General features: G+C 35.0%; 1 protein-coding gene across 7 annotated transcripts in view; it reads left to right on the top strand.

Annotated features, from left to right (window-relative positions):
* The window catches only part of OCA2 (OCA2 melanosomal transmembrane protein), a 220,655-nt gene that overhangs the window by 172,120 nt on the left and 23,235 nt on the right, over positions 1-25,300 (top strand). For all 7 annotated transcript variants that reach the window (XM_084528709.1, XM_084528712.1, XM_084528711.1 and 4 more), the window contains 2 exons: positions 520-613; positions 11,562-11,655. In XM_084528709.1, coding sequence (XP_084384835.1) covers positions 520-613; positions 11,562-11,655 — 188 coding nt within the window. The remainder of the gene's footprint in view (positions 1-519; positions 614-11,561; positions 11,656-25,300) is intronic.

Below are 25,300 nucleotides of genomic sequence, written 5' to 3'. Positions count from 1 at the left end.
TGCATTGATCTTCTTTCTCAGTGTCTCCCTAACAGATCAGACACATTTAATTATAAAAAGAACTCAGGAATATTTTAGTTATTGATGCATGGTATACAACCAGGTCGAGGTCTGGACATCTCTCACAGCTGTTTCCAGGAAGAAGAGAGAGATCTGTCCTTCAGGTTATGGGAAGTGGAAGGGGAATTGCTTATAGTCACTGACAGTTCCCAGTTGAAATAGAAGGCTCAATGGGAGGCAATCACAACCTTAAGGGATCTCTGGTTTTGTAAGCAGTCAACCAGTGCCAGGGTTGGCTTGACATTGCCAGTAACTTCTCTTGAACTGCAGGACCAGCACAATTAGTGGGAAAAACTGAGCAGAAAACAAGAATATTAGGCAAAGATGCTCATTGAAAAGCAGTTATACTTTAGACTTGCTTGTGTTTTCAGTTTTTGACTTAAATTGATTTTATTTATAACGTACTGATGGTTGGGTAATGTCTCCTGAATTTCACTCTCTCCTTTTCTTTAACCATAGATTCCTGTGCTTCTCAACCTGAGTAAGGATCCTGATGTTAACTTGCCTATGAAGCCATTAATCTTCTCGTTGGCCATGGGTGCATGCCTTGGAGGTAAGAGCCTATGCAAGAAAGCTAACATGAGGCAATAACTTTGAAATTATGATATGTATTAACTAGTTCAAATACGTCCAATGATTTTGTTATGCAAAACATAGAGAGGGCCTCGTGCAGCTCCTTTTGACTTCAAAGGACTCCTGGATAAGGATCCCAGCCACTGTCTGCTGCATAAACTACAATAGGATTTTTGCAGTCTGTGTTTGAAGATGGTATCTGCATAAAGTACAAACACACAAAGCAGCAGTCCAGATGGTGTTTCTGGGGTTCTGACCTTTTGAGAGAGAAAATACAAAGATACGTTTAGCTTCCAGAGCAGAGGCCCATCATTGTTCATTGAAAAGGTACATAAAATGTATAATAGCTGAGATCTGAAGGCTCGATTCAGGGTCTATTGAAGTCACTGGGAGGTTTTCTGGCTTGCTTACAGAACTGGGTTGATTATCCATTTGCTGGCCTATTTAGCACTCCTTACTCTGTGGAAGATGTCACTGAAATATTTGGGAAATTTACCTCAAATAAAGAAAGCTAATAGCCATTCTTCTAATACCCATATTGGTGTTAACTTGGGATTTCTTGTATTTGTCAGTACACTACCATAAAACAAGCAGATGGCTTCATGACTTCATTTATTTATTTATTTTTAGTTAAAAATCTATCATGTTTCCACAGTAGGTCCAAGATTTCCACTCTATTTGTTATAACAACAAAGAAGAATAGCAATCCGGTAGTTTTTAAGTTAATGTTTATACTGGATTACTCTATGTTCTACTAATAGCTTATGAAAGTGTTTTGACGCAAACAGCAAGTGTACTAAGTACAATTGAAATGTATAAGCTTTTAATGAGAAGTAGAGTTAGCATTGTTTTTAACTAGTGAGAGATTTAATGCTAATTACATTGTATTGGTCTGTGTTCTGATCCATAAATATTTAGACAGTTAGGTTAAATAACATTAAAATGGATAGTATTCTGCAATGAATCCACCCCTTCCTACCTCTGAAATCCTCCAAATAGTTTCCTTTACTTTATGGAGATTAAAACCAAAACCAGTTTTGTGTTTAATACAAGTTCTGGTTTGTTTATTTAGCTAAGTGATTGCTAGTACAAGTGACCTTAATACCTAACAAAGATTATAATGATGTAATTTACAGATTGAATTTTAAGAGCGTGTTGCAAAGACAGGACAATTTATACCAAACAAGAGTTATTCATTTTAGGAATGTCTTTTTGTACTCATCATTACTCATTATATTGTGACTTTAATCGGCAAATCTGTTCCTCTTTAAAACCAGTGATTTGAATAATCAGCATGTCTTTATATAGATGTTTGCCATAAAATATCATCTTTCTTCTCAATTTGCTAATCATCAAAGATACTGATTTCATTAAACTTTCAGATATTTAAAAAAAAAAAAAAAAAAAAGCATAAGGTATGTAAAGTTGGCCTGATTACACTGACATATTCTGAGTGGGAAGCACTTCACCAGCCTTGGAGCCTTTACTGTATTATCTTTCATCTTTAGAAACATCAGTTGATATTCCTAAAGTATCAGTTATTGTATTAACCCAAATACCTTTAATTTGATTTTTGAAGGGCTGCTGGGATTTTAACACAGACTTCTGTGTCTATGCCATATGAAACAACAATAACAATATAAGCAGTACCATAAGAATTGTTTGAATTCAAGGTAGTAGAGATACATGTACATAGGAAGTTCTCACGTATTAAAATAGACTACATATAAGTACTCTGATAAAAAGTTAGAGCATTATCATTGTTTGTGAAAGCTTAAATACTCCAAATAGTACTCTATTAGGATAAAGCTGAGTGAATTATGACTTATACTGGCAAAGGTCTCATGAGAATGTTAGTCTGAAGGTTAATATAGTCCTGACTTTCCCTTTTCAAAACCAGAAGCTAATGGATGGCAGCTTATTCTTAAGAAAATATTTTACTTTGAAAAATCTCATAAACCCTCAAAAAGTGGAAGAGAAGGAGCTTTTTAAAAGCAAACAAAACCCAAACCAACCAAACAAAACCCAACCAACCAGCCAACCAACCAACCACCACAACAACAACAACAACAAACACATACCAAAACAAAAAATTCATATGGCCTTTAAAATTATTTCCAAAATAAAGGCTTATCAGCACCGAAGTGATATGAAAGAATCCTCAGGATCTAATCTCATTTTGTAATAGGAAACTGAAAATTATATCATTATTGTCTGATGCCTAAGGCAAAAGATTTTATCTTATTGTTCCTTATGCAACCAAAGGAGTTTGACAAACAAGACATTTTGTAAAAGTGCCTGATTAAATAATACATTAAAGGCATAGATTTCAGAGGTTGTTGTTTACTACATAATACACAGCTTCTGTACTTGTAATTGGATGGTGTTTCTTGGGTTCAGGGTAAACACTGCCGTATGCTTACGTGACCATGAAGGGAACATTATCATTTGTGCTCATGTTGGAAACACTGTGCAACATGTTGTCCTGGAAAATTTCCAGTGGGTACAATTTTTCTACTGTCACAAACTGCACAGCCACCTACTGTTTTGGAAGATGATGGGATGAGAAAAGACTGTAATTTTCTTTCATTGCTTTAGCTGTTGTCCTGGAAATGAAAGGATTGAATCAATCTCAAGCAAGACAGAGAGACCTTTGCCAGTATAACTACCATATTGTTGTCATCTTCACCAGTGTCTCCCAAAAGAAAGCTGCTGCTATTAAATTTCTGTCTTTCATGGCATTGGGTTCAGAGATAAGGAGTAACTGAAAATAGCACAGATGATCCTTGTTCTGTAAAATGTGTATCTGGAAGTGAGAAGGAATGAAAAAATCCTGTCTCTTAATAAAGAAAGCCAACAAGACTGGTGGCCATTGGCAGTTCCTGGTGAGGTGACCACAATTTTGAAACCTTTCGGTCTTCCACAGAATTTGCAGCTCCATTCTGGCAGAAATTTTCTTGGTCAGGTCAGGTTAATCTTATGCAGTTAAAAAGTAAACATAGTAAATTGCCAGGAGATCTAGTTCTGGAAATTTAGAGCTAGATTATCTCTAAGATATTAAAGATAACACAATTATCTTTAAGAATTTATATGAGGTTGTAAATTAGGAGTCTTGCTGCCCTGGGCTCCTTGTTTTGTGCTGGGGAGACTGGCATTTCCAAGAGGCAGATGTTTACTCATCCACTGAAAATGTGAGACATTCTCTGCAGAGTATGTAGGAGCCCTTAACGTACAGAAATTCAGGAGCTCAGAGGGATATCCAAAGATAAGTCAAATGAATTCTGGCCTCAGGGCCTCCTGGTTTGTCAATTTTTCTGAACGCTGAATAGCCCTATTAGCTCATGTCTGTCTGGTCATTAATGGTCAGGATGTCTATGCAATAGATTGAAAAATTGTATTGCTTACTTTTTTTTTTTTTAATGTATTATCTGCCAGTATTTCAATTGTGCTTTGACTATGAGGGAAAGACAACAATAAGTTTAAAATAAACTGAAGGAAACAAACAAGGAAATAGCTTCAGTCATTTTCTGCGGTGTTCTGGTGTTCTGACAAATATATTCATATTTCTTTTTCAGGAGATGACATTGAATAAAGCTTTATTCATTAATGCTTCCTATTCTAGTACATGATGAAATTATGGTATCTCTTGAGACTGAGATGTACATAGGCCTTCCAACAGTGTGTAGAGAATGCTGCTCTGAAATTTTGGAGCATAAATGAAGATTGCTAGTTCCAGCAATTTCAGAACAGGAGGAGCTTTAATCGTGTAGATTTTATTGATTTATAAGTTGTAAAATAACAAGAAATATGGATTCAATTCAATTTGAGTAAGTGCACAGTCAGAAATGCACCTGTTAAGACTGTTCAATTGTGTAGGACTAGATTCTTTAGTGAGCTGAAGAGGTTATAGCTAAGACATTGCTTGAAAGGATTTTGTACATTTGACATTTGTACAGCTGGCATTTATTTGTCTTTTTATCTCTCTCTCTCTCTTTTTTTTTTTTTTTTTTTCTTGATTCATAAAACGTACGTTTGCAAAAAGAAGAAAAAAAAAGCTTGAGTTAAAAGTTGACTGAAATCATACTTGAAAGTCACTTGAAAGCATTTGAGTTCTCTGTTGCTAGTGTAAGAAAAGTATATATCTGCTACAGTAAGTACTCCAGTAGTCTAAAGGGAGCATTTTCTGTGGCTTATAGTATTGTGCTATTTTTCTTCTCAGTGTATTTTCCTGGAGGACAACACCTGAAAGTTGTCTTTGTCATAATTCTGCTGACAGAGGCAAGCTCTAGGATGCATACAGCTGTATTGTTCTTGCAAGCTTGGTTGTACTTTGAGAAAGGAGGCGAAAAGAGCATTTTTCTTCTAACCTTACAGGGTCAAAACCCAGGTGTGACTAATATCCATTATCCACAGGACAATTACAGCTATTAAAAGACTGAAACCCACACTGCAACTAAAAAAGTTGGATTTCTCTTGGTGGTTCAATACTGTAGCTGTTCTGTCTCTTGGCAAGCCTCTTTACATGCCTGATGCAGATTGGACCATGCACAGTGGAGACTTACTCATTTATTATTCGCACTGATTCTGCTCAGTAAAATCCTAAACTAGCTGTAAAGCTTCAGGCACGGTGAAGCTATAAATCTAGAAATATTGTTTATATTACTAAATCAACCCTGCTTCTTTGCAATATGAGGGAAAAGTAAAAGCCTTCAATAAAACATTAAAATATATAATTCTTAATTAATATTATGAAAATAGCACCTCTGTAGATCCTTTTGAAGTTCATTTATAGTTGCAACAGATCACATTTGTTTAAGGCTTTTCAATTTGAAATGTTCAAAAAGTATGCCAAAATCCAAAGTGAAAACATAGCAGTTGAGGCGTACTACTCAGCAACTACTAGTTGAGTACTCACCAACTGCTAGTAGGAGTACTACTACAAAATTAATTGTTGTATACAATGGAATGTAATTGAAACTGTAGGAAAAAATAATCTGTTGAGAGAATATATTTACCTAAGCTTGAATTTAGCCAGGATGCTGATATTGCAAGTTTCGGTTGTTTCTAAAGGTCAATGGAGTCTTTTGAGGATGTGAAATCCTGAGGTTCAGTTCTATGTCTGTGGGTGAGACACCTCTGACTTGGTTAATTTTTTTGTCGCTTGTTATACAATTTATAATCCAAATAAAAACTAGGACCATAGGGAATCAATGAAAGTAATATGGGATCTTTCAAAAGGAAAAGGCTGCTACTGCTCTTGATTTTAAAAGGCAGGCAAGACATGAGGAAATTCAGGAAGTGTCTCAGTTTTAAAGATCTGTGTGGTGTTTAGCAGTATTATACCTTTAAATTTTACATATCAAGAAGCCTTGACCATTTCTATTTTTAGAATAATATAGAATATTTAAACTCATTATTTTGTATTACTGAGTCACTGCAATATGAGAATACAGACTCTACACAGCTGTCAGCAGAAGAGGTATATTCAGTTAGAAGGTAGCATTTGGGCTATCAGACATAACAAGAAAAGGAAGCTATAGCAAGCTTTGAAACTCTAAGCGTAGAAGATAATACTGGCCTCTCCTTCTCTTTCTCCTCTCCTCCTTCCACTCTCACTGCAGGCACTTTCCAGACAACACACCTTTTTTTTTTTCTTTTTTTTTTTCTTTTTTTTCTGGAAAATAAATAACGTGCTGCTTGCAGCAGTGTTGAGTGGTGCAAAAGGAAAATAATATCTCTGTCTCTGATATAATTGATTTATAGTGATGAATCAGATAATCAATCAGACACTCTGTGTGACACTAAAGAAAGTTATACTGGTACCCTTATTACCTATATATATATTAATATCTGCAGCACAATTGCAGTTAATACACCTAAAACAAATAAGGGCAATGAGCAGGAGTTGTGAACTCTTTTTAAGCAAGGCACTTGAACCGTAGCAAAGTGTAACAGCTAAGCTCCAACTGAAAGTCAATTTGTGTAAAGTTGGAATCTGAATTTTAAGCACTGAACATTCTAAAATAACTTAATGGAGGGACATTTAGTTTTGAATAATATTACATTGTTCTGCTCACCTCTGAAGTATAAAGTTGAATAATATACTTTTATTTTGATATTCCTATGGAACTATTTTTCAACATTTGGTCCCTAGTGGTGCCATATGTGGAGAAGCTGTGAAATTGAGCAGACAATTTAAATGTCAGTATCTAAAAATTAGAGAGAGAAAAAAAAGTGTAACCTGGGATTTGTGTGCCCAGGAAAATATTAACTTTTACTGTCATAGAAGAAAGAAAACAATGAGCACTGAATAAAGTAATAGTTACAGCAGCTTTACAGCTGGCAGAACACTAGTAGTAGTAAAGTAGGACAAAGTTCACATGATTCAAGATGTTGAATTGAATGGTTAGGTCAATGAAGCCTTTGGAAAAATTAACTCAAAACTGTGATTCACCTTCAGTGTTTTCCCTGTAAATTTCACATCAGGCAATTGGACAGAAATGTCCAATTCAACATGTTTCCAAACAGGTAAAATTAAAATAAGTAAGTAAATAAATATTGTATAATTGAAGTCTGTGACATATAACTATGTTCAATGAGTTCACGCAGGCCTTTTCTCCTTACTGCTTATGAGCTGAGGATTCTGGTTATTTTAAGGATTGGTAACAGTTTACATGGCTTTAATTCTTTATCTCTTTATTGATTGCAAATTTGATTATCCAGGGCTTGTTTATTTTTACTCATAAACAATATTAAAAGATATTCAAGAGTTGTACACCCTTAAGACATGAATATAAGTGGCTCTGTTTAATGAGGCAAATCTGGATTAGATTAGCGTGAAACAGAAAATTAGTGAAAGCTGTGAAGGTTGTCACCTATAAGGGTAATCAAAATTATAACTGTTCAGTGTTCAGTTCTGTAACCAGGTTTGTCACATTTGCTCGGGATGTGCTTTGAGTATAGAAATGACATGCTATGGAAAGAAAGCCACACACTTCAGTCTGCTTATTCTTAACTGAATTAAGTGCATGGAAGACTGCATAGTTTTGAAAACGTATGGAAAACAAAGAGCTGGCTTCCTTCAGTAGGTTTTGTGTAGACACTATAATGAGATTGTTTACAGCAAAAAGCAGGTCTGAGAAACCTCATCCTGAAATTATTCATGATTCTGTGGTGAACTCCTGGCTTCAAAGTAAGAATATTTGCCTGGGACAAAGCAGTACACAGAACTGTGCCTGTGCAAAACTGTGCCTTGCATAGATGTTTGTCCAAGGCTAAGGGTAAATCTGCTTTCATGGCTTATGTTGAGTGCTGCATATGTCTTTTACTGTGGCTACAGGACAGTGATTTTTAGCTTTGCCATTGAAATAATTGGATTACAGAAAAATAATAAACACTTTTCTCTACTGGCACATGGCTAAATAATAGCCTTAGCTCAGCAGTTGTTATGAAAGCAGTGTAGTCTTTTTGCTTCTGCATTAGCTAGCCAGAGATATAGGGAAGAGAAAATGCAGAAAGTCTGTTGGTTAAGTCCATGTGTAGCTTGCTATCTGCTGTTAGGCCATGTGGAGAAGTGGTGTGTTAAGCACAGAAAAAAACAAGACTTTTTTTTTTTTTTTTTTTTCTCAGAAAAGAGCAATCCTCTTTTAAACTTGCTGTTGCACAAGGTACTATCTCCTTTATATTCTGAGAAACCATTTTTATGAAGGCTGTTCATGCCAGGCGAAATAGCTTTATTGGTGATAATCCCTTCCCTTTGATTTCTTGGTGCTTTGAATAAGAAACACAGATTCTGCCAGACACTTTGAGGGTGATTCTCCAGGCAAACATATTAAGAGTGCAGCAGACCCAAGGGTTAGGTTTTTCTTCAAGGGCAATACCAAAGACTCCTAAGAACTGATGGTACTTGGATGTAATAGATGTGCTGCTACCAAGTAAAACCAACAGCTGAGAATGAGGTTTAAAGTGAGAGGAAACATTACTGATGTAAACTGTCTCTCCCTTTGCTTATTATGGTTCTTCCCCAATTTCCCAGCTCCTTCCTTTGGTAAGATTAATCAGTTCTCCCCAAAGTATTTTTCAGTGCATTGCAGATTGTAGCCATGTGGATGAACTTTGTTTACCAAGGCAGAGGCCTCCTGAGCCAGGGAGGTGCATTAGATATGGTATACCAGTTCTAGGCTTGAATTTAGTAGTCTCTACAGGGCTATATCAGAGTGTAATAACTGTGAACACTGTGTTGAGAGGAAGTAGTGCAAATGGAAGTAAAAGGCTGGAAGAAGCTGGTCTGTTAGATACTGCAGGTATCAAATCAGACTTACCAAACTCTCTCAACATCTTCCCACTTGTTTCTCTAAGCTGGATTGATATAGAAAGACATGTTTAAATAAGTAGGTTTTGGTTTTGGATATTTTATAAATGAATTTATTTTAAACTACAACTGTTGAATACTTTCTTATAGTTGATTTTGCATTCCCTAAATATATTCAAAGTAATTTGCTGTGAGAAAAGATATTTTTATGTCACCTTTTCTAGACAGAAATGTTCAAAGACCTTCTACTGTGCTTCTGAAATAATTGTGCAAAGCTAGGGCATGTCCATAGAAAAATGATCAATGATCCATAAGGATTCCTTCATTATTTTCTTCTATATAGCCTGCATAGCATTGGCACTTTAACTGACATGTCTGGATCTTTCTATGATCACACATCAAAGTGAATATATATGTATATATTTTTTGCATTAAGAAAAAATATTTTCTTGATTTCATGGTTATGAATTCTTAAGCATAATTAGCATTGACAATAATGACTGCAGTATACCAAGAAAAAAAGGCAGAATAGGTATGAAAGATAATATTTATGGTTTACCTCAAACATATCACCTACTATGGACATTAGAAATATTGCATTTAATTCATTGTAATGAATATAGTTTCTTGATAACTATATGCTCTGTGATAAAGGATGAGTTACGGTAGTCATCAAAACTGATATACTGGTTATTACGGTGTTGTACTTTGATACAGTTGACCAATGTGCTATTACAGCTTGAGCATACAAGCAAATAGGATTCTTTGCTATGTTTTTTTAGATTAATTATTCTTAAGATTGAAGATGAAGTGATGATGAGTTGAAGATTCTGTGAAAGCCTAGAAAATACTTATTCTTCATTTGCATCAATTTGAACGAATTTAATGTGTATAGATTCCCATGTACATGTATCTAGACTTGACTTATCTGTGATTCAGAGGTCATGGTTTCATTATTTCACTGCTCAGTTAAATGCCTGCCATTGAGATGGATGTTCCTTGGAGGGGAAACAAAAGTTTGCTTTGGTTGTTAATTTCAGTGCGGTTCTTTGAAGCCTGCTGAGCCAATACCTAATTAAACTGTACACACATTCTGAACGAATGAAAAAGAAATACCACTTCTTTCAGATAACATTTAAGGTGATGATTTCTCCTCAAGTGAAATCTACTCAGGGAAATCAATTCAATGCTGAACCAGAAACTCTTTCCATAATACCTCATTATTTGAAGGCATTACTGTAACACATGTACAGTATTGAAGAGAGTGTGCTGTTTGGAGATCTTGGCTGTATCTTGTCACAGTCATGGGACACGTATAGTTTCATTCCTGTTTCCTTAATTTGAAACCAGAGATATATTCCTTGTCTATAGTAATATTATTCTGATGGTGATGTCTAATTGCACTACATGTAGAGCAGAAACCTCTTATGAAATGTTTGGAGGCTGAAGACTAGTGATTAGCTTTGGAATTGAAAATTATTTAAGTGTTCCTGCCTGACTTCTCTAATAACTTCAGCTGTATTAACTTGGTCTGTTTTTGTATTAAGTCACATGCTTTGTGTTTTGCCTTTGTTATGCGAAAGCCTACCAGGAATTCTGGTGTTCTAAGTTCAATTTAATATCTCTGAAGTATTAAAGTAACTAAAATACACTTTTAGTCAAAGACAGGACAAGGGAAACAAGCTCAGTTGCCTTGGAAGGTCAAAGCCTTAAAAACAGCAAGTAGGAGGCAGCTCACCTAGCATAGCTCTTGAGGGAGCAGAAAGAGATAAAGAAAAAAGAGATATGCAGTTCTCTCAAGAAGATAGATGTGCTTTATAAACATGCACATTTATAGACATTTATAAACACGTACACAAAGGCATTTTTTGCCTTTGCATTTTCCTCTCGTAAGGGGACCTGTATAATGTAATTTGTTGAAGTTCAGTAAATAAAGGTATTTTCTTCCATTTAATAAAGAAACATTATGGTTTGGCAAACAAACTTTATAACTATGGTGATCCTTTTGACTTCAGTAAATACATGTGAAACAGATCTAGTCTCTTCCATTGTCTGACTTTTCTATTTATTAAAAAAGCAACACAAAACCCAACCAGCAATTAGTTATCATATATATATATAAAAGACATTAATTTGTCAATGTCAAGCCTGTGAAGGGAAAAAAAGCATCCATTTTTCTTAACATCCTCAAATGTTAGTTGAAGATATTGCTGCAAAATTCTGTTTTCTTCCCTGTGCTATCTCATCCTTTGTTTTCAGCTCATCTGATGGCATCTTATTGTATAAGGAACAAAAAAATCAGCAAGTTTATCTGAATGCAAGTCTCTGGTGTCACTTTGATGACTGTTAGATTGGTGTTATGTTCCTTCCCTATTTTCCTGGCTTATGTAGAGTTAGAGAATGATAACAGGCTTATCTCTGAAAGCAAGGAACTATTTATAGGATGTAGAAATACTGTCTGTATGTTTCTTTTCAAGTCTATACAACACAAATTGATTTTTTTTTTTTAATTTATTTTTTCTAACTGGTACATCTAAGGACTTTAGGACAGAATAAACACAAGAAAGGTGAGAAACAGAGCATGACTATAAACCAGTATTTGTTTTCTGAACTGCAGGTAACGGGACATTGATTGGAGCATCTGCAAATGTTGTTTGTGCAGGAATTGCTGAACAGCATGGTTACGGCTTCTCTTTCATGGAGTTTTTCAGGTAAATTTTAAACTTCTTTCTTTAAATGTGTCTTTTTTTTTTTTTTTTTTTTTCTTAGACACACAGTGGATCCTCCAATGAGAAAATCTATTGAATAGGTCTATAAAATAGATTTGTTTCTTTACTGTAAGGGTGACAGAGCACTGGGGTTATGGTGTCTCCTTCTTTGGAGATATTCAAAACCTACCTGGATGTGATTCTGTGCAACATGCGTTAGGTGACCCTGCTTGGTAGCGGGCTTGGACCAGATGGTCTCCAGAGGTCCCTTCTAACCTTAGCCATGCTGTGACTCTGTGTTCCTAATTTGTTTTTGGGAACTGAAATGCCAGCAAAAGGCTGCTCATGTAATTTTTATGTAGTGTGGATAGAGTGTATAAAGGTGTTGTGATTACATTGAAACCCTGGGAGAAGGTGGGATGCCCCAGTTCAGACTGAGTAGAACTTCACAATCCCCTTAAGTAAACTGATTTATCTAAAGGCAATTACTATTTTTTTTGGCCACCTGCTCAGCAGCTCTAAGTGAAAGTGAAATCAATGGTCAGTAGCAGCTCAAGTTGTTGTTTAATACTGGTTTAATTATTAATTAATAATTGTTTAATAACAACAAGGGAACATGAAGTTCTGTTGGGGGAAGTTCAGGCTGAATATTAGGAAAAGGTTCTTCACAGAGAGTCTCTAAATCAAGTCTTCACAGGCTTAGGGTAAGCAGATACAAAGATGTTTAAAGTGTAACCAGTCCTTTCAGCATTATTCACTGGAATTTACTCTTTGGAAAAACTGAAGATGATATTCAGACGTTCTGAAGTTACCTTCTTTATGTATGCTTTCAGTGGAAATAGTTACTGAGGAAAGCTGTGGTAATTGTGAGGAAAGATGGGACAACTGAATCCAGAACAGTCACAGGAAGGTAGTGTTGGATATTAATTAGCAGAAAGAACATAAAAGGCCACTTTTACTAGCTTCTCATTCCCTGAGCAGGCAGTTCATGAGTTCTTCCCTAACTTGCCTTAGGAAAAGATTTATTTTAGTGAAATGTACCCTGATTCAATATACTCAGAGGCTTCCCCTGGTGTTAAAAGGTATTATGTGTATCTTGAAGATTTTGATCTTGCGTACTTTTATTCATGAAGATTTCCTCAAAGAACAGAGTGATTCTTTTCTGCATTTCTTCCTTGTTTTCCCAGGGTCCCTCATTAGGTTTCACACCTCTGATTCAAGGTCTTCTGTAGAGCTTCTACCAGTGTCTCAAAACACCTCCAGGGATGGGGCATTCACAACCTCTCTGGGCAACCTGTTCCATTGACTCACATCCCTCTGAGTGAAGAATTTCCTTCTAACCTCTAATCTAAATCTTCCCTCTTTTAGCTAAAACCATCCCCCCTTGTCATGCCATTATCTGGTTGAGCAAGGAGTCGCTCTCCATCTTTTTTATAAGTCCCCTTTAAGTACTGAAAAGCCTCAATGAGTTCACCCTGGAGCTTTCTCTTTAGCTTTCTCTTTTCTTTTTTGATGTGAAGGTAATTACTGAGTGACAGCATATATAAGTAAGCAGAAGGCAGGGAAAGATAATATGCATAGTATGATTTTTAGTCTGGCTATCAAAGAAACTTGCAATCATAAACAAGACAATTGACATAAAGGAGGGCTGCCTGTGTAATACTGATACTATTTCTTTTAGCAAATGATCAAATAAAGACAGTATAGTCTTCTTGCCTGAATGATTTCCAGAGGTCAACATAGAAATTTTATATCTATCAAGGGTGTAGAAAATTTTGTTTTTCTTGAGAAGACAGAGAGCATTGAAGATGTCTCTTCTAACTGAGGTACTGCATTTTTTGTTAGCTTTAAATTTTTGCTAATCTATCTCTGAGTTTGTTTTTCATATAGCATCACACTAGGTCAATCTGCCCTATGGATTATGAAAATGACCCACAGAAATATTTTTGTTACCAATGAAAAATTTGCTTCCAACTTTCATAGCATAAGAAGTGCTCATTGCTGTAGGGTCTGTAATTATCTGTTTCCACATGCTAATAAAATTGCTGGCTTGAGTTTTAATCTTCTCTTTAAGAAATGCATGTATAACCTTTTAAATGTACGTGGTATTTCAAACATAAAATAAGTAATGTTCCATCATCTTTCTTCAGTACAATACCAATCACCACTGTGTGTCTTTGATATATAATGTGATTTAGAAAAAATAACAAAAAACAGATAAATGCTTGAGCTATATGACAGGAGAAGAAAGTCTTCTCCTGGAAGAAAGGATTATGGGAAATGCTCTAATTTTATTTAATGTAATTTTTGTCTGACTGTGAATATATCATGACGTGGAATATATAGGCAAAAGAGGAATGGATTGTATAACTATGTATTAGGATGAGTATATGGGAGAGATGATTTGATACATGAGGAATTCAGTCTGCCTGGAAGAACACAGTATGAGCCCAAGGGACCTAATTTAGATAACAGTGTTAAAGTTAGCTGGGCATGATCCTGCAAGTGTTGTGCATATTTTCAGGTTTTGCATTTTTCTGTTACTTTTCCTTCGTATGGTATCTGAAGATCTGAATTAATATTCTGTCTTCACTGGTAGTAACAATTATTTGGAAGTGTCAAAAAATATTGGTTTCTGATAATAGCTTACTAAAAAATGTTCTCAACATAGGATTTATCTTGGGAGTTCACAGCAAAAATATTTACAGTAGGATATCCCTGCTTGTATCCCTTTATCCCAGCATGAGAACAATCATAAAATCACTGAATGGCTTGGCTTGGAAGATTACTTAAAGATCACTTAGTTCCAACCCCCATGCCATAGGCAGGGATGCCACCCTTGATCAGGTTGATCAGGTTTGATCGCACTTGATCAGGTTGGCCAAGGCCCCATTCAACCTGGCTTTGAACACCTTCAGGGATGGGGCATCCACAACTTCTCTGGTGATCATCCATAATGACTGTGAAACAGTGCTTCCGGTGGAAATTATCATTCATGCACATGGGAGGACAAATGTGGTTTCCTTTCCTACTCCTGTGTATCCTATTTACATGATTTAAAAAAAAATACTTAAAAAACAAACAAACAAACAAACCCAACATTAGGCTCTGTAAAGCCATATAAATGGCTTGATTATGTGTTAGATATCAGTAGTCCTGTTCATTCCAGTTCAATTAGTGTCATTTTTTCTTCTTTCCTTGTTATTAACACCACTCTATGCTAAACACTGTTGGTAGTTTAAGGCTGATTCTGTTCAGAATAAAACCCTCCCTGTTACCTTGGATGTGAACTTCAGTGGTGGAGACTTCAGCTGAGCAATGTGGCATTCAAACGCCTGAATACAATTCACCTCTGGGCTTTCTATCAGCTGTGAAACTCCAGAACATACGTTTTCAGGATGCTTAAAGTTCAATGATTCAATGAACTGCTGTGGAATGGTTAATGAGAAAGACACACAGGTTAGCCTCATCTCATTTCCCACAACTTTTATGATGAGTAAAGAAGAGTAATGGGTTAAATGGGTCATGGGTTAAATGCTGATATATGACACGATAACAGACTTCTGCACAGATAAGTATAAACACAACACTTCAACAAAGACATTAGTTCAATCTGTGCAAGTTTTTGTTTTACAACTAATGCCTCATTAAACTTGTCTTTGAAAATCCGTTTGCTTTTTTTTTTTTTTTTTTTTTTTTTTTTTTTTTTTAGGTATATTGCATCATCTTTTTTGTCTTTATCTTGGCTTCTTTGCTTATGTATGGAAAACATTAGAAGGTTTATTAGAAATACCTTATTTTAACCATAAACTTAAAATACATTTATACATGAAAATGCTCTATTCATTAATACACTTAGGGAAATGAGTTTAAAAAATATACTCTGGACTTTAACATCCTATTCACTATTGTATTAGGAAGGGCAAAGCTTTAGACTATCTGTTGATTTTTCAGCTGATCTTTCACTGAGGTAGAAAGGTAGTAAATTTTTCAGTGTTAGATTCTAGGCTGGGCTTGTTAAGAAGAATGCCAGTTTTCTTTCAGCTATCCAAGAATAACCATTGCAAGATTTTAAATTGTCAGCACTGGCCAAATGAGTACTCTTAAATAAGCAAATGCCACATTAACATCCATTTCAATTGATTAAGGTGAACTTTGCTTATTTTAAATAGTTGTATACTCCATGAACTGAAGTATTCTTGCAACAGTGTAGTACAAACCATTTTAAGAATAATTCATGAGTTATAAGCGTTTATGAATGTGTCTTTTGATTTTTATTTAAGAATAAGAACTACCATAAATGGAAAGATGAACTATTGTGTTTTGTCATATTTTTTGGAAGAAAAAAAAAAAGAAAAAAGGAAAAAGACTATTTTGAGCCCTTAAATGTGGAGATATTTCATTTTCAAACTTGAAATAGGAGTTTTCTGTACCATGTGAAGTTTTATGTGGAGTTTAACAATCGTATATCTTCTAACTAAAGTCAGTATCTTTGAATTATTTGGCCTGTGGGCATACAAGCATTGTTTTTCCTTCTCTTTTTGCTGTGAAGTCTTCTGGATTTGCAAATCACTTTTCACAAAAGATAGATGAAATCTAACTAATTAATCTTAGTTTAAGCTGCATAAGATTCTGTTATTCATTTTTTTTTAATTCTATTTTTATTGTTTTATATTTTGAAGACTATGAAATGAAACATACCATTTTCAAAAATCTGAAAAAGAGCTTCTAGAAAACAATTGCAATCATTCATTTTCTTCATTGGGCTCTATAGGAAGCATTGATTCTCCAGGAACGTACATGCCACTTTGCTATAGTGGGTTATTCTCACAAAGCAGTATCCAATGAGTTAAAGGGACTTAACAATGCAAGGAGCAGATATGAAGTATCATGGTCCTTCACTTTGTCCTTGACCATAAGTCTTCCATTTTGACATATGAGTTCAAATGTACTGTATCTCCAGTCTAGCATTTCTATTTCTCTTTCCTTCCTGTAGAAACCAAAGGGGAGAAGGTAATGGGAGAAGAGGTGGGGAGGGAAAAAAATGGATAAGAGATGCCTTTGTGTGCCCAGGTCTCATTTCAGATTGGAGCTGGTACATAGCTAGAATACAGCTTACTTAGAGACTGCTCATGTTCTGGTGCAAGGTTTCTCATGCTGCTATTAACAGCAAGCAAAATGTCTCACTTTTACTCCTAGCTTCCTATACTTCACCTGTATTTGTCTTAGCCCTCTTCTCTACTGCCATGGTGTTGAACTGTGAAATTTAATGTGTTTTGACATAAAGATGAACACTGAAGCACAAGTAAAATCAAATATGTGTCAGAATGGAGTGATGCTTGTAGCTAACACAAAGACAAAAATTGTGATTTCTTCTATTGCATTTTTTTGCCTTTACAATAGGGCAGTCCAAAAATAATAAATAAATAAATAAATAAATGAATCACTCTAATATGGTGGTTTTAACCACTATCTGTGAAAGAGAAGTTCACTATCACCTTAGCTCAGTATTTGTGAAAGACTTAAAATCTTTTCTTATTTCTTTACACTCTAGTTTAATGCTGAAGTTTTTATAGATGATATTTTCCCTATGACAATTGCACATGAATTGTCTGGCCCAGGTTTTTAGTTGCAGACTAACTTGTGCTGAAAAGTGTATTTGAAAATCAGAATATCTGCTCCAAAGAACAATTCAGTGCTTCTTCAGTGTCTCTTTAAATAGCAGTCATGTAAAAACTTGAAGAATGAAATGCTAGAAAAATCTGCATTGAACAATTTTTCACTGGTAGGTGGTGGAGTTTAAATAAAAGTCCTTTCGTCTGACCATGAGGGTTCATATTTTAACACTACTAACATTGGCTGAGATCAGTTGAGACTATTCACCTTTCTAGCAGGCTTTTAAAAGGCAAGTAAATTACCACATTTTTCATTTCACTGAATTTGATTTCTACCAGATACTCAAACTATTTTGAGTGGTACTGTATCTGAATGTACAGCATTTCATGGTTAGATATAAGGTCTTTTAATTAAAATGTGTTACCCAGTTTTAGGAGCATGTGGAGTGAAAACAGGCTCTCTAAGTGATTAAACTTCTACAGTATCAAAGCAGGAACTAATCTGGAGCCTTGTGCTGTAGTTTATACTTTCTGTTGAGGTGCATATGCTTTTTTTAAAAGCTAAAATGCACAAAGTGAAGTTCATATGTACCATTATGTTGTTAGGCTTTTCATGACTGTGGTTGAAAAATAAGATAATAATAAAAGAGCAAACATGGAGACTGTTCATTCAGAGAGATTTTCTGTAGTTAAGAGGTCAGTGCATTATTTTCTGAGAAAATTCATCAATGTCAGTAGTGTTAATGAAGATGTGGGACACGTGTCAAGTATTATTCTATCCACATCTCTACTGCCATTGTGGTCTAGTGCTTGTTTAGTAGATAACTAAATGAAAACTGTGCCAGTACTTTACATGCTGTGAGTAGGTCCACGTAAGAAGAGAGGGGAGAGCATCTTCATTCTCTTTCTAGTTACACCACTCACTGATAATCATTCCTAGCCTCATATTGCCTGCTTTTTTACTAAGATTAGAGGAATATTTCTGTCAAGAAGAGAAGCAGGATTTAAATAGCCTTTGATACTTTCCCTCATCATGTCTTGAAAGTAGAAGCTGGACTGAATTTCTTCTTGTTACCATCTCAGTTCATATAGCACAAGGAAAAGGCAAGGGCCTACTTTTGATAGATGTGGCTCCTAGTTAGCCTGTGTGCTGTATAGTGCTGAAAAAGCTGTATGTTATACAAAGGGAAAAATATAATAATGCAAATTGTTAATCTTTACCTCATTTAGTATTTATTTTATTTTATTTTATTTTATTTTATTTTATTTTATTTTATTTTATTTTATTTTATTTTATTTTATTTTATTTCATTTTTTATCCTGAAACGAACAGATTATTTTTGAAATGTGGGTTAACCTTGGATGGCTGCCAGTTACCCACCAAGCCACTCTCTCACTCATCTCCCTCAGCTGGGTTTTCTGCCTTTCAGGTGGTCAGAACAAATCCTGCCTTTCTGTAGCCATTTGTTATGGCCCTTCAGGACAGTGTAAATAGCACACATATGAAGAAGTGAACTAACAATAATCCTGCTAAGTATTTCCAGATCATTTTTATAGACTTTTGTATAGAACTTGTGTATAGGATTTATTGGAAACATTTCTGTCTTTTATTTCAGTTTCACAGCCATGTGCTTTAATCTCTCTTCCTATTTTTCTGTCTGAAAGACAGCAGCTACTGCATAGGTTTCTCTTGATCTTGCAAGTTTTTTATGTATTTTTTTTTTAATTATTCTCATAGTGTGTCTTCTGGAAAGGTTCTACATTGTTGCCTTTTGGCTAAGTTCTTGCCTTTTAAAAAGCAAATTTGGAATCTGTACTGAAACACTGTTATTTCAATTTGTTAAAAAACTGTGAATATTTGCCTTACCCAGGTGTTGGCCAGAATGAAAAAAATCATTTGATTTCTCTTCATGTGCCATACACACTATTAATGTGAACTTTCTTTACTAATTTGTTTCTTTGTGACTGAAACTTCATATGTCTTTAAGAGAATTCACTCTGAAGCACGCTGAATTCCATTCTTACTTCTCCCACTGTAATGAGGAGGTTTTAAAATCTTAAAAGTGTGATCTTAGCCAGAGCAGGAGGTCTACGTATAGTAATGCTGATAAATGAAATGTTTAAAAAAAAAAAAAAAAAAAAAAAAAAAAAAAAAGAATTTGAGCAATATGGCTATGAATAATGAAAACAAGGAGAGAGAGAATAAAATTGAGGCCATTCCAAAAGACCAAAAGCTGAAATCAGCAAAATTAAAAAAAATATATCAAAATCTGTCGTGTTTCTTATATATGATATATTGGTGAAGGCTGTTTATAGTAAAGGCTATTTACAGTGACTGGGAAAAGAGTGAAATACAGGTTTATGACTTATGGAGTCCTTTGCTTTCATTGCTTCATTGGGAACTCATTAAAATCGATGGTCTCTGTTAAATTCCAAAGACTTTGGATTAAATTGTTGACTGTGATATTCCTATCCATTATTTTCATTGACGTACAGATAGCAGGTGGCCATTGCTTTATTAATATACTGGAATGTAGTATATTTTAATATTATATATGCTTACATATATAAACTGTGTGAGAATAAAGGCAACCTAAATGGTCTCATTTTAGAACTGTCACTGTATGGGTTATTTGGCCTAATAAGTAATCTTGTTAGAAACATGGCAGTATTTATATACAATACATAGTCTATCACATTTTATTACTTAAATGTAGTAATATTAAAAAAAATGCTCCTATTTGCCATGAGCATGGGAGCAAAGTAGGGGTCTGGAGATCTCTGGGCTTTAATTTTGAAGTTAAATTTGCCATCTATAAATTTTGCCTCTCAGGCACAGATAGTTGTTTTTTTTTTTTTTTTTTTTTTTTTTTTTTAAGGTTTTACAGGAATATCGCTTTTGACAGATTGATTGTGTGACTTCGTGTTGCTCTAATAACTTCTTTTTAATGGGAGAACTTTGATTGATGTCAGACTCAAAAGTTCAGTGACAATGTGCCTTCTCTGAGTTTAGAGGTTAAAAAAAATTGACACTTTTGTATGCACAGAATAAACTGCCATAAAAAATATTAATTCTATGACTATTTGATAGAAACATATTCAAAATGAATGGTCAGCTTTTCTGTAAGCTTTGAGACAGTGAATATGACTCTATTAATAAAAAAAATCAACAACCATTACTGAAATAATTAAGAAAAACATAATAAGCCAGGGCTTGTTGTAATTACAGTTGCAGATAGAGTAGTATCAGGCTTGGAAATATTTAATATTTCTGATTCTGTGGAAATTCAAAAAATACTTTAAGAACTATTATTAGTTAACAACTAATTTCTGAACTATTCTAGCAAATTATAGCATAGAAAACATTTTTGTTTTAATGCAGATTGCTGTTAAAAAAAAAAAAAAAAAAAAAAAAAAGAAGAATGTGCTAAAGCACACTGCTGTTGGAGGTACAGCATGGTTTTCTGACATGAAGAACATCTGAATGGAGGAGCACCTGAGGAACCTTGAATGAGGTCCTGGCCCATGAGATGGATGGGGTGGAGCTTTGAGGGGGTATGCGCACGGGCAGTGTGGTCAGTGAGGACCCTTGGGGCTATGGTAATGCAATTGAAAATCAGATGAAGTGTAACTTGACCAACATGAACAGTGTCTGCAGGCTATTCTGTCTGGTGTGCATATAGCAATAAGGCACAGCACAAAAACCTGTGCATTAAGAAGTGTGAATTTCTATAGTTTTATATATTATTTTAGAAGAAGTTTAGTGTGGTTAGTGGCCTTTCTGGGTCAACCTTCACCTCACAGAAGTTTTCCCTATGGTCATTTTCCCTATGGTCATGTTACTCCAGGATATTCTGCTTTTTCCTTTCAGAGAACAAGACCACGTAAAAATGTTTTGAAGTATTGTTCAACTTGTGTTGAAATGCACCTCATCACACCTGAGTTCATCCCTTTAATTCAAGCTATTCATTTGTGTTCCTTCTGCAGTCAGTGGAGAGGAAAAGGGAAAGACTTGTCCTGACATCTTAAAGGGATATGTGAGATGGGAAGAATTACTTTATGGAAGCCCCATTCTCATATCTGACTAAAAATAACCACCTACTCCTGTGTCCTAAAGCTAAATAATACAAATCATATATTTGGTAAACCATAAGTATAGTTGATTTTTTTAACAGCTCTTAGGTAAAGACTTTAGTATAGCATATATATAAATATATTGATATATGACATTATTTTTACTACTTCCTGATTCATGAGAGCTAAATGGTGAAACCATTCATTCTTGACAATTTTTAGTGGATAATTAATTTAGTGGATAATTTTAGTGGATAATTAACAATTCTACTTAAAAACAAGCAAATTAAAACAACATCAATTTAAAAATAATTAAGACTTCTAACCATTCTAATGCAATCTTCAGACATTATTGACCAATGAAAGCAGTAAATTTCCCAGGCTAATTTTATCCAAGAGAAGTGTTGAATAAAAATTGAATAAATGTACTGTTATAACAATTTATATTCTGCTATGTTCATATAACAAAAATATCTTGAATCTCAATATTATAATGAACTTGAGGAAGGGGTGCAACATGTTCATCTATGTTCATTTTTCTTTTTAACTCTCTACTCTTTCTTCTCTTTGTCCCCTAATGTTGGTCTGCTTTTTCCATCTATTCATATCTCTTTCTTTGTTATTTCCTGCCCAGTAGCATGTAGAATTTTTTTTTCCTCCCATAGAGATATGCAAGAATAAGAGGATGCTCAAGGGAGACCTTATTGCTCTCTACAACTACCTGAAAGGAAGATGTGGGGAGCTGGGGGTTGGTCTTGCAGATAACTAGTGATAGAACTAGAGGGAATGGCCTCAAGTTGCACCAGGGGAGGTTTAGGTTGGAGATTAGGAGACATTTCATCTCAGAAAGAGTGGTTAGGCATTGGAATGGGTTGCCGAGGAAGTGGCAGAGTCCCTGTCCCTGGGAATGTTAAGGAAAGGTTGGATGTGGTGCTTAGGGACATGGTTCAGTGGATGACATTGGTAGTAGGGTAATGGTTGGCCAGATGATCTTGAAGGCCTTTTCCAACCTTAATGATTCTATGATTCTAATGAGAAAGGCAGAGAAAAAGACCTAATACTTCAAAAGTAAAAGCTTCTGAACAACTGTTAGGTGAGTGGTCACATCTTCACATTGGGACCTTTCTGAGTTGAGTTCAAAACTATTCTTCATCTGGCTAAATAAATGGAAAGGACTTTAAATGATAAACACCTTCTTTAGCTAACTACCTGCTGTTTTGGGGCTGTTGAGGGTCTTGTTCTGATTTTCATATTTAAAAGTCTGTTTCCCTGGGCCTGGTTGTGAGCAGAGGACAGGTAAAAGGCCCTGAGGACACTGGGGAAGGTGTTGTCCCTAGAACCTTAGGCTTAGGACAGCCTGGGGCTTTGACTTCAGCATGGCTGGGCAGCTCTCCTCCCATTCTACTACTTTTCTTCACGTAGACTTTATCTCCAAACACTGCAATGACCATATTGTTACTTTCATGTAGTATAAGTTAGGCCTAAGGGGCCATGCTTTCATGAGAATGAAGCATATGGATAATACATTCAGTTGTATCCTAGGAAAGTCTGAGTGGCTTTCCCTGAACATCTCAGTCTTATTGAATATTGTGCATGAATGCTTGGGCAACTAGTCACAATAATTGTATTTCACCTTTCATAAAAAATACGCACGCAGCAAGCAGACATCATTTGTCCAGAGTATTCAGAAGGTAAAAAGGAAAGGAAACTGACTTGTTTTTGTTTTTCCAACTGAGAAGAGTATATTTAGCTAACAACCTAAAGTTCTTTACTAGCCAGTCATATAATATGTTAAAAATAACACTTTTGCTATGTTTGCTTCATCTTAAAGTTCTCATCCCTGTGAAAATATTTTTTATGCTTCTGTTGTCTTGTGCTATATTTTTAATTTCATTTGAGTTTATCAGATTTATGAGAATTACTTCTGTAAGAATTGTGTTTTGTGTATAGACACAGGTATAATTTTTGAGTCTGATCATGCATTTGATAGGAACCTTAATGCTAAAGTGGCTAGTTGGAATTTTTGCTGCACAAGAAATACAAAATTAGCCATTTATGTTTTTAGATCATAGAAACACCTGTGGTCCCATAATAATTATTCTCTATCAAACTCATAATCGTCTTACAACTTTTACTCAGGTTTCTTTTTTAACGTTTTTTTTTTTTTGCCTGGCTTCCTACATCCTTTGCTATGTTTCTAAATAAGTGATTTATGATTTTTCCTTAGATGATGACCATCTAGGGATAATTTTGAAAAAGGAGTTAGTTAAACCCGTGATATGAACAGAATTTTTGCAAATTTCAACATTAACTGTGATTATTTGTGTATAAATTATTTCATTGAAAGCAGCTATCTATCAGAAATAAGTTCCTGCTGAAAATGATACAGTAGTCTGGAATTAAAGTATTCTCATTGGTAGGTGCTGATACTTGTCATAAATCACATAATTCAAAGAAGCATGATGTTTGTTCAGAGGGGAACACATTCTGTCTTTATACACATACAAATATGCATTCCAATGGCAAAGCTGTTAAGGATTTAATTAATTGCATTGCCATTTAACATCAAAATAATCAAAGCCTTCCTGGTGCAAGAACAGTAAATCAAACACCATCTGGTTATTGCCCAGGGCCTTCATGGCATAAACTACAATTTTTTTTCTGTACATTTCCCATTGCCAAGACTTGTTACAGATAGAAAGACTGTTGTGATCCTGAACTATGTTGTGACCACAAAGTAGATTCCTTTATTAAACTGAGGATAATTAGAAATATTTCCATATGATTTTCAAAACCAGCGAAAACAATGACTGAAGCACAAATTAGAATAATTTTAAATTAAGAGCAGGTATGCTCAGGACAAACTCTGCTGAAAGTCAAAGGTAAACCTGAAACTAATCATAGAATCATTAAGGTTCAAAAAGACCTCCAAGATCATCTGGTCCAACCATCACTCTACCACCTATATCACCCACTAAGCCATGTCCCCAAGCACCACAACCAACTTTTCCTTAAACACCCCCAGGGACGGGGACTCCACCACGTCTCTGGGCAACCCATTCCAATGCCTGACTACTATTTCTGAGACGAAATATCTCCTAATCTCCAACCTAAATCTCTCCTGGTGCAACTTGAGGCCATTCCCTCTAGTCCTATCACTAGTTATCTGTGATATCTATAACTAGGATAGGCCTTTCCTTCTGTCCTCATGGGTGTAGTCACATAGATTGCATGATCTTTGTTTTCATAATTCAGTTTCATGATTTTTTTTTCATAATTCAAATTCATGTTGATGAACAAAAATAAGAAAAGTTCCAGTTCTCATGGCTGCCCAATAATATACCTAATTTTAAGCACGGAAAGAGTCTATTTAAACCAAAAGGATACTTGTGGTTTAAGTATTTTGCTGGACAAAGGCCAAAAATAAAAATCGGAAATTACGTGGAATTTTATAAGTATTTTTGGCTACAGGATTCACTAGCTACATCAAAGAAATATTTTGCTTGGTTGGTTTTGCATAAAAAACTGTCTATTTATTCATTCAGTAACATTTTATCTTTGTGACCTTCTTGAATGGTCTCCTAATTTTTTCTACAGGAACAATGCTATTGTTAGCCTTTCTTTTTCTTATGTAGTTGTTTCCTTCTATATCATTGTTGCAGTTGCTAGTTGCTAGTGCCAACCTAATCAACTAAATCTTAAATTTGTGATTTAGCATGTAATATAATGTTTGTCTATTCATCCAGTTCTGTTTTATTTTATTTATTTTTAAATTAAATTTAGTTGGGAAGGTTTTCCATGCTGGTATCCAAAAAATATATTTTGCTATCTAGGTGTTGTGCACTTTTGGGTTCTGAAAATGGTAATCTGGAATGAAAATTTCTGTTGTTTCTAGAACCTCAAATAATAACCTATGTTTATCTCATCAGCTTTGAAGCAGGGTGTACTCTTAGTATATC

This window comes from Aythya ferina (genome assembly GCF_964211825.1).
Source record: "Aythya ferina genome assembly, chromosome: 1".
In the NCBI taxonomy this organism is placed as follows: domain Eukaryota; kingdom Metazoa; phylum Chordata; class Aves; order Anseriformes; family Anatidae; genus Aythya; species Aythya ferina.
The sequence above is the reverse complement of the archived record's forward strand: the minus strand, read 5'-3'. Positions and strand labels throughout refer to the sequence as shown.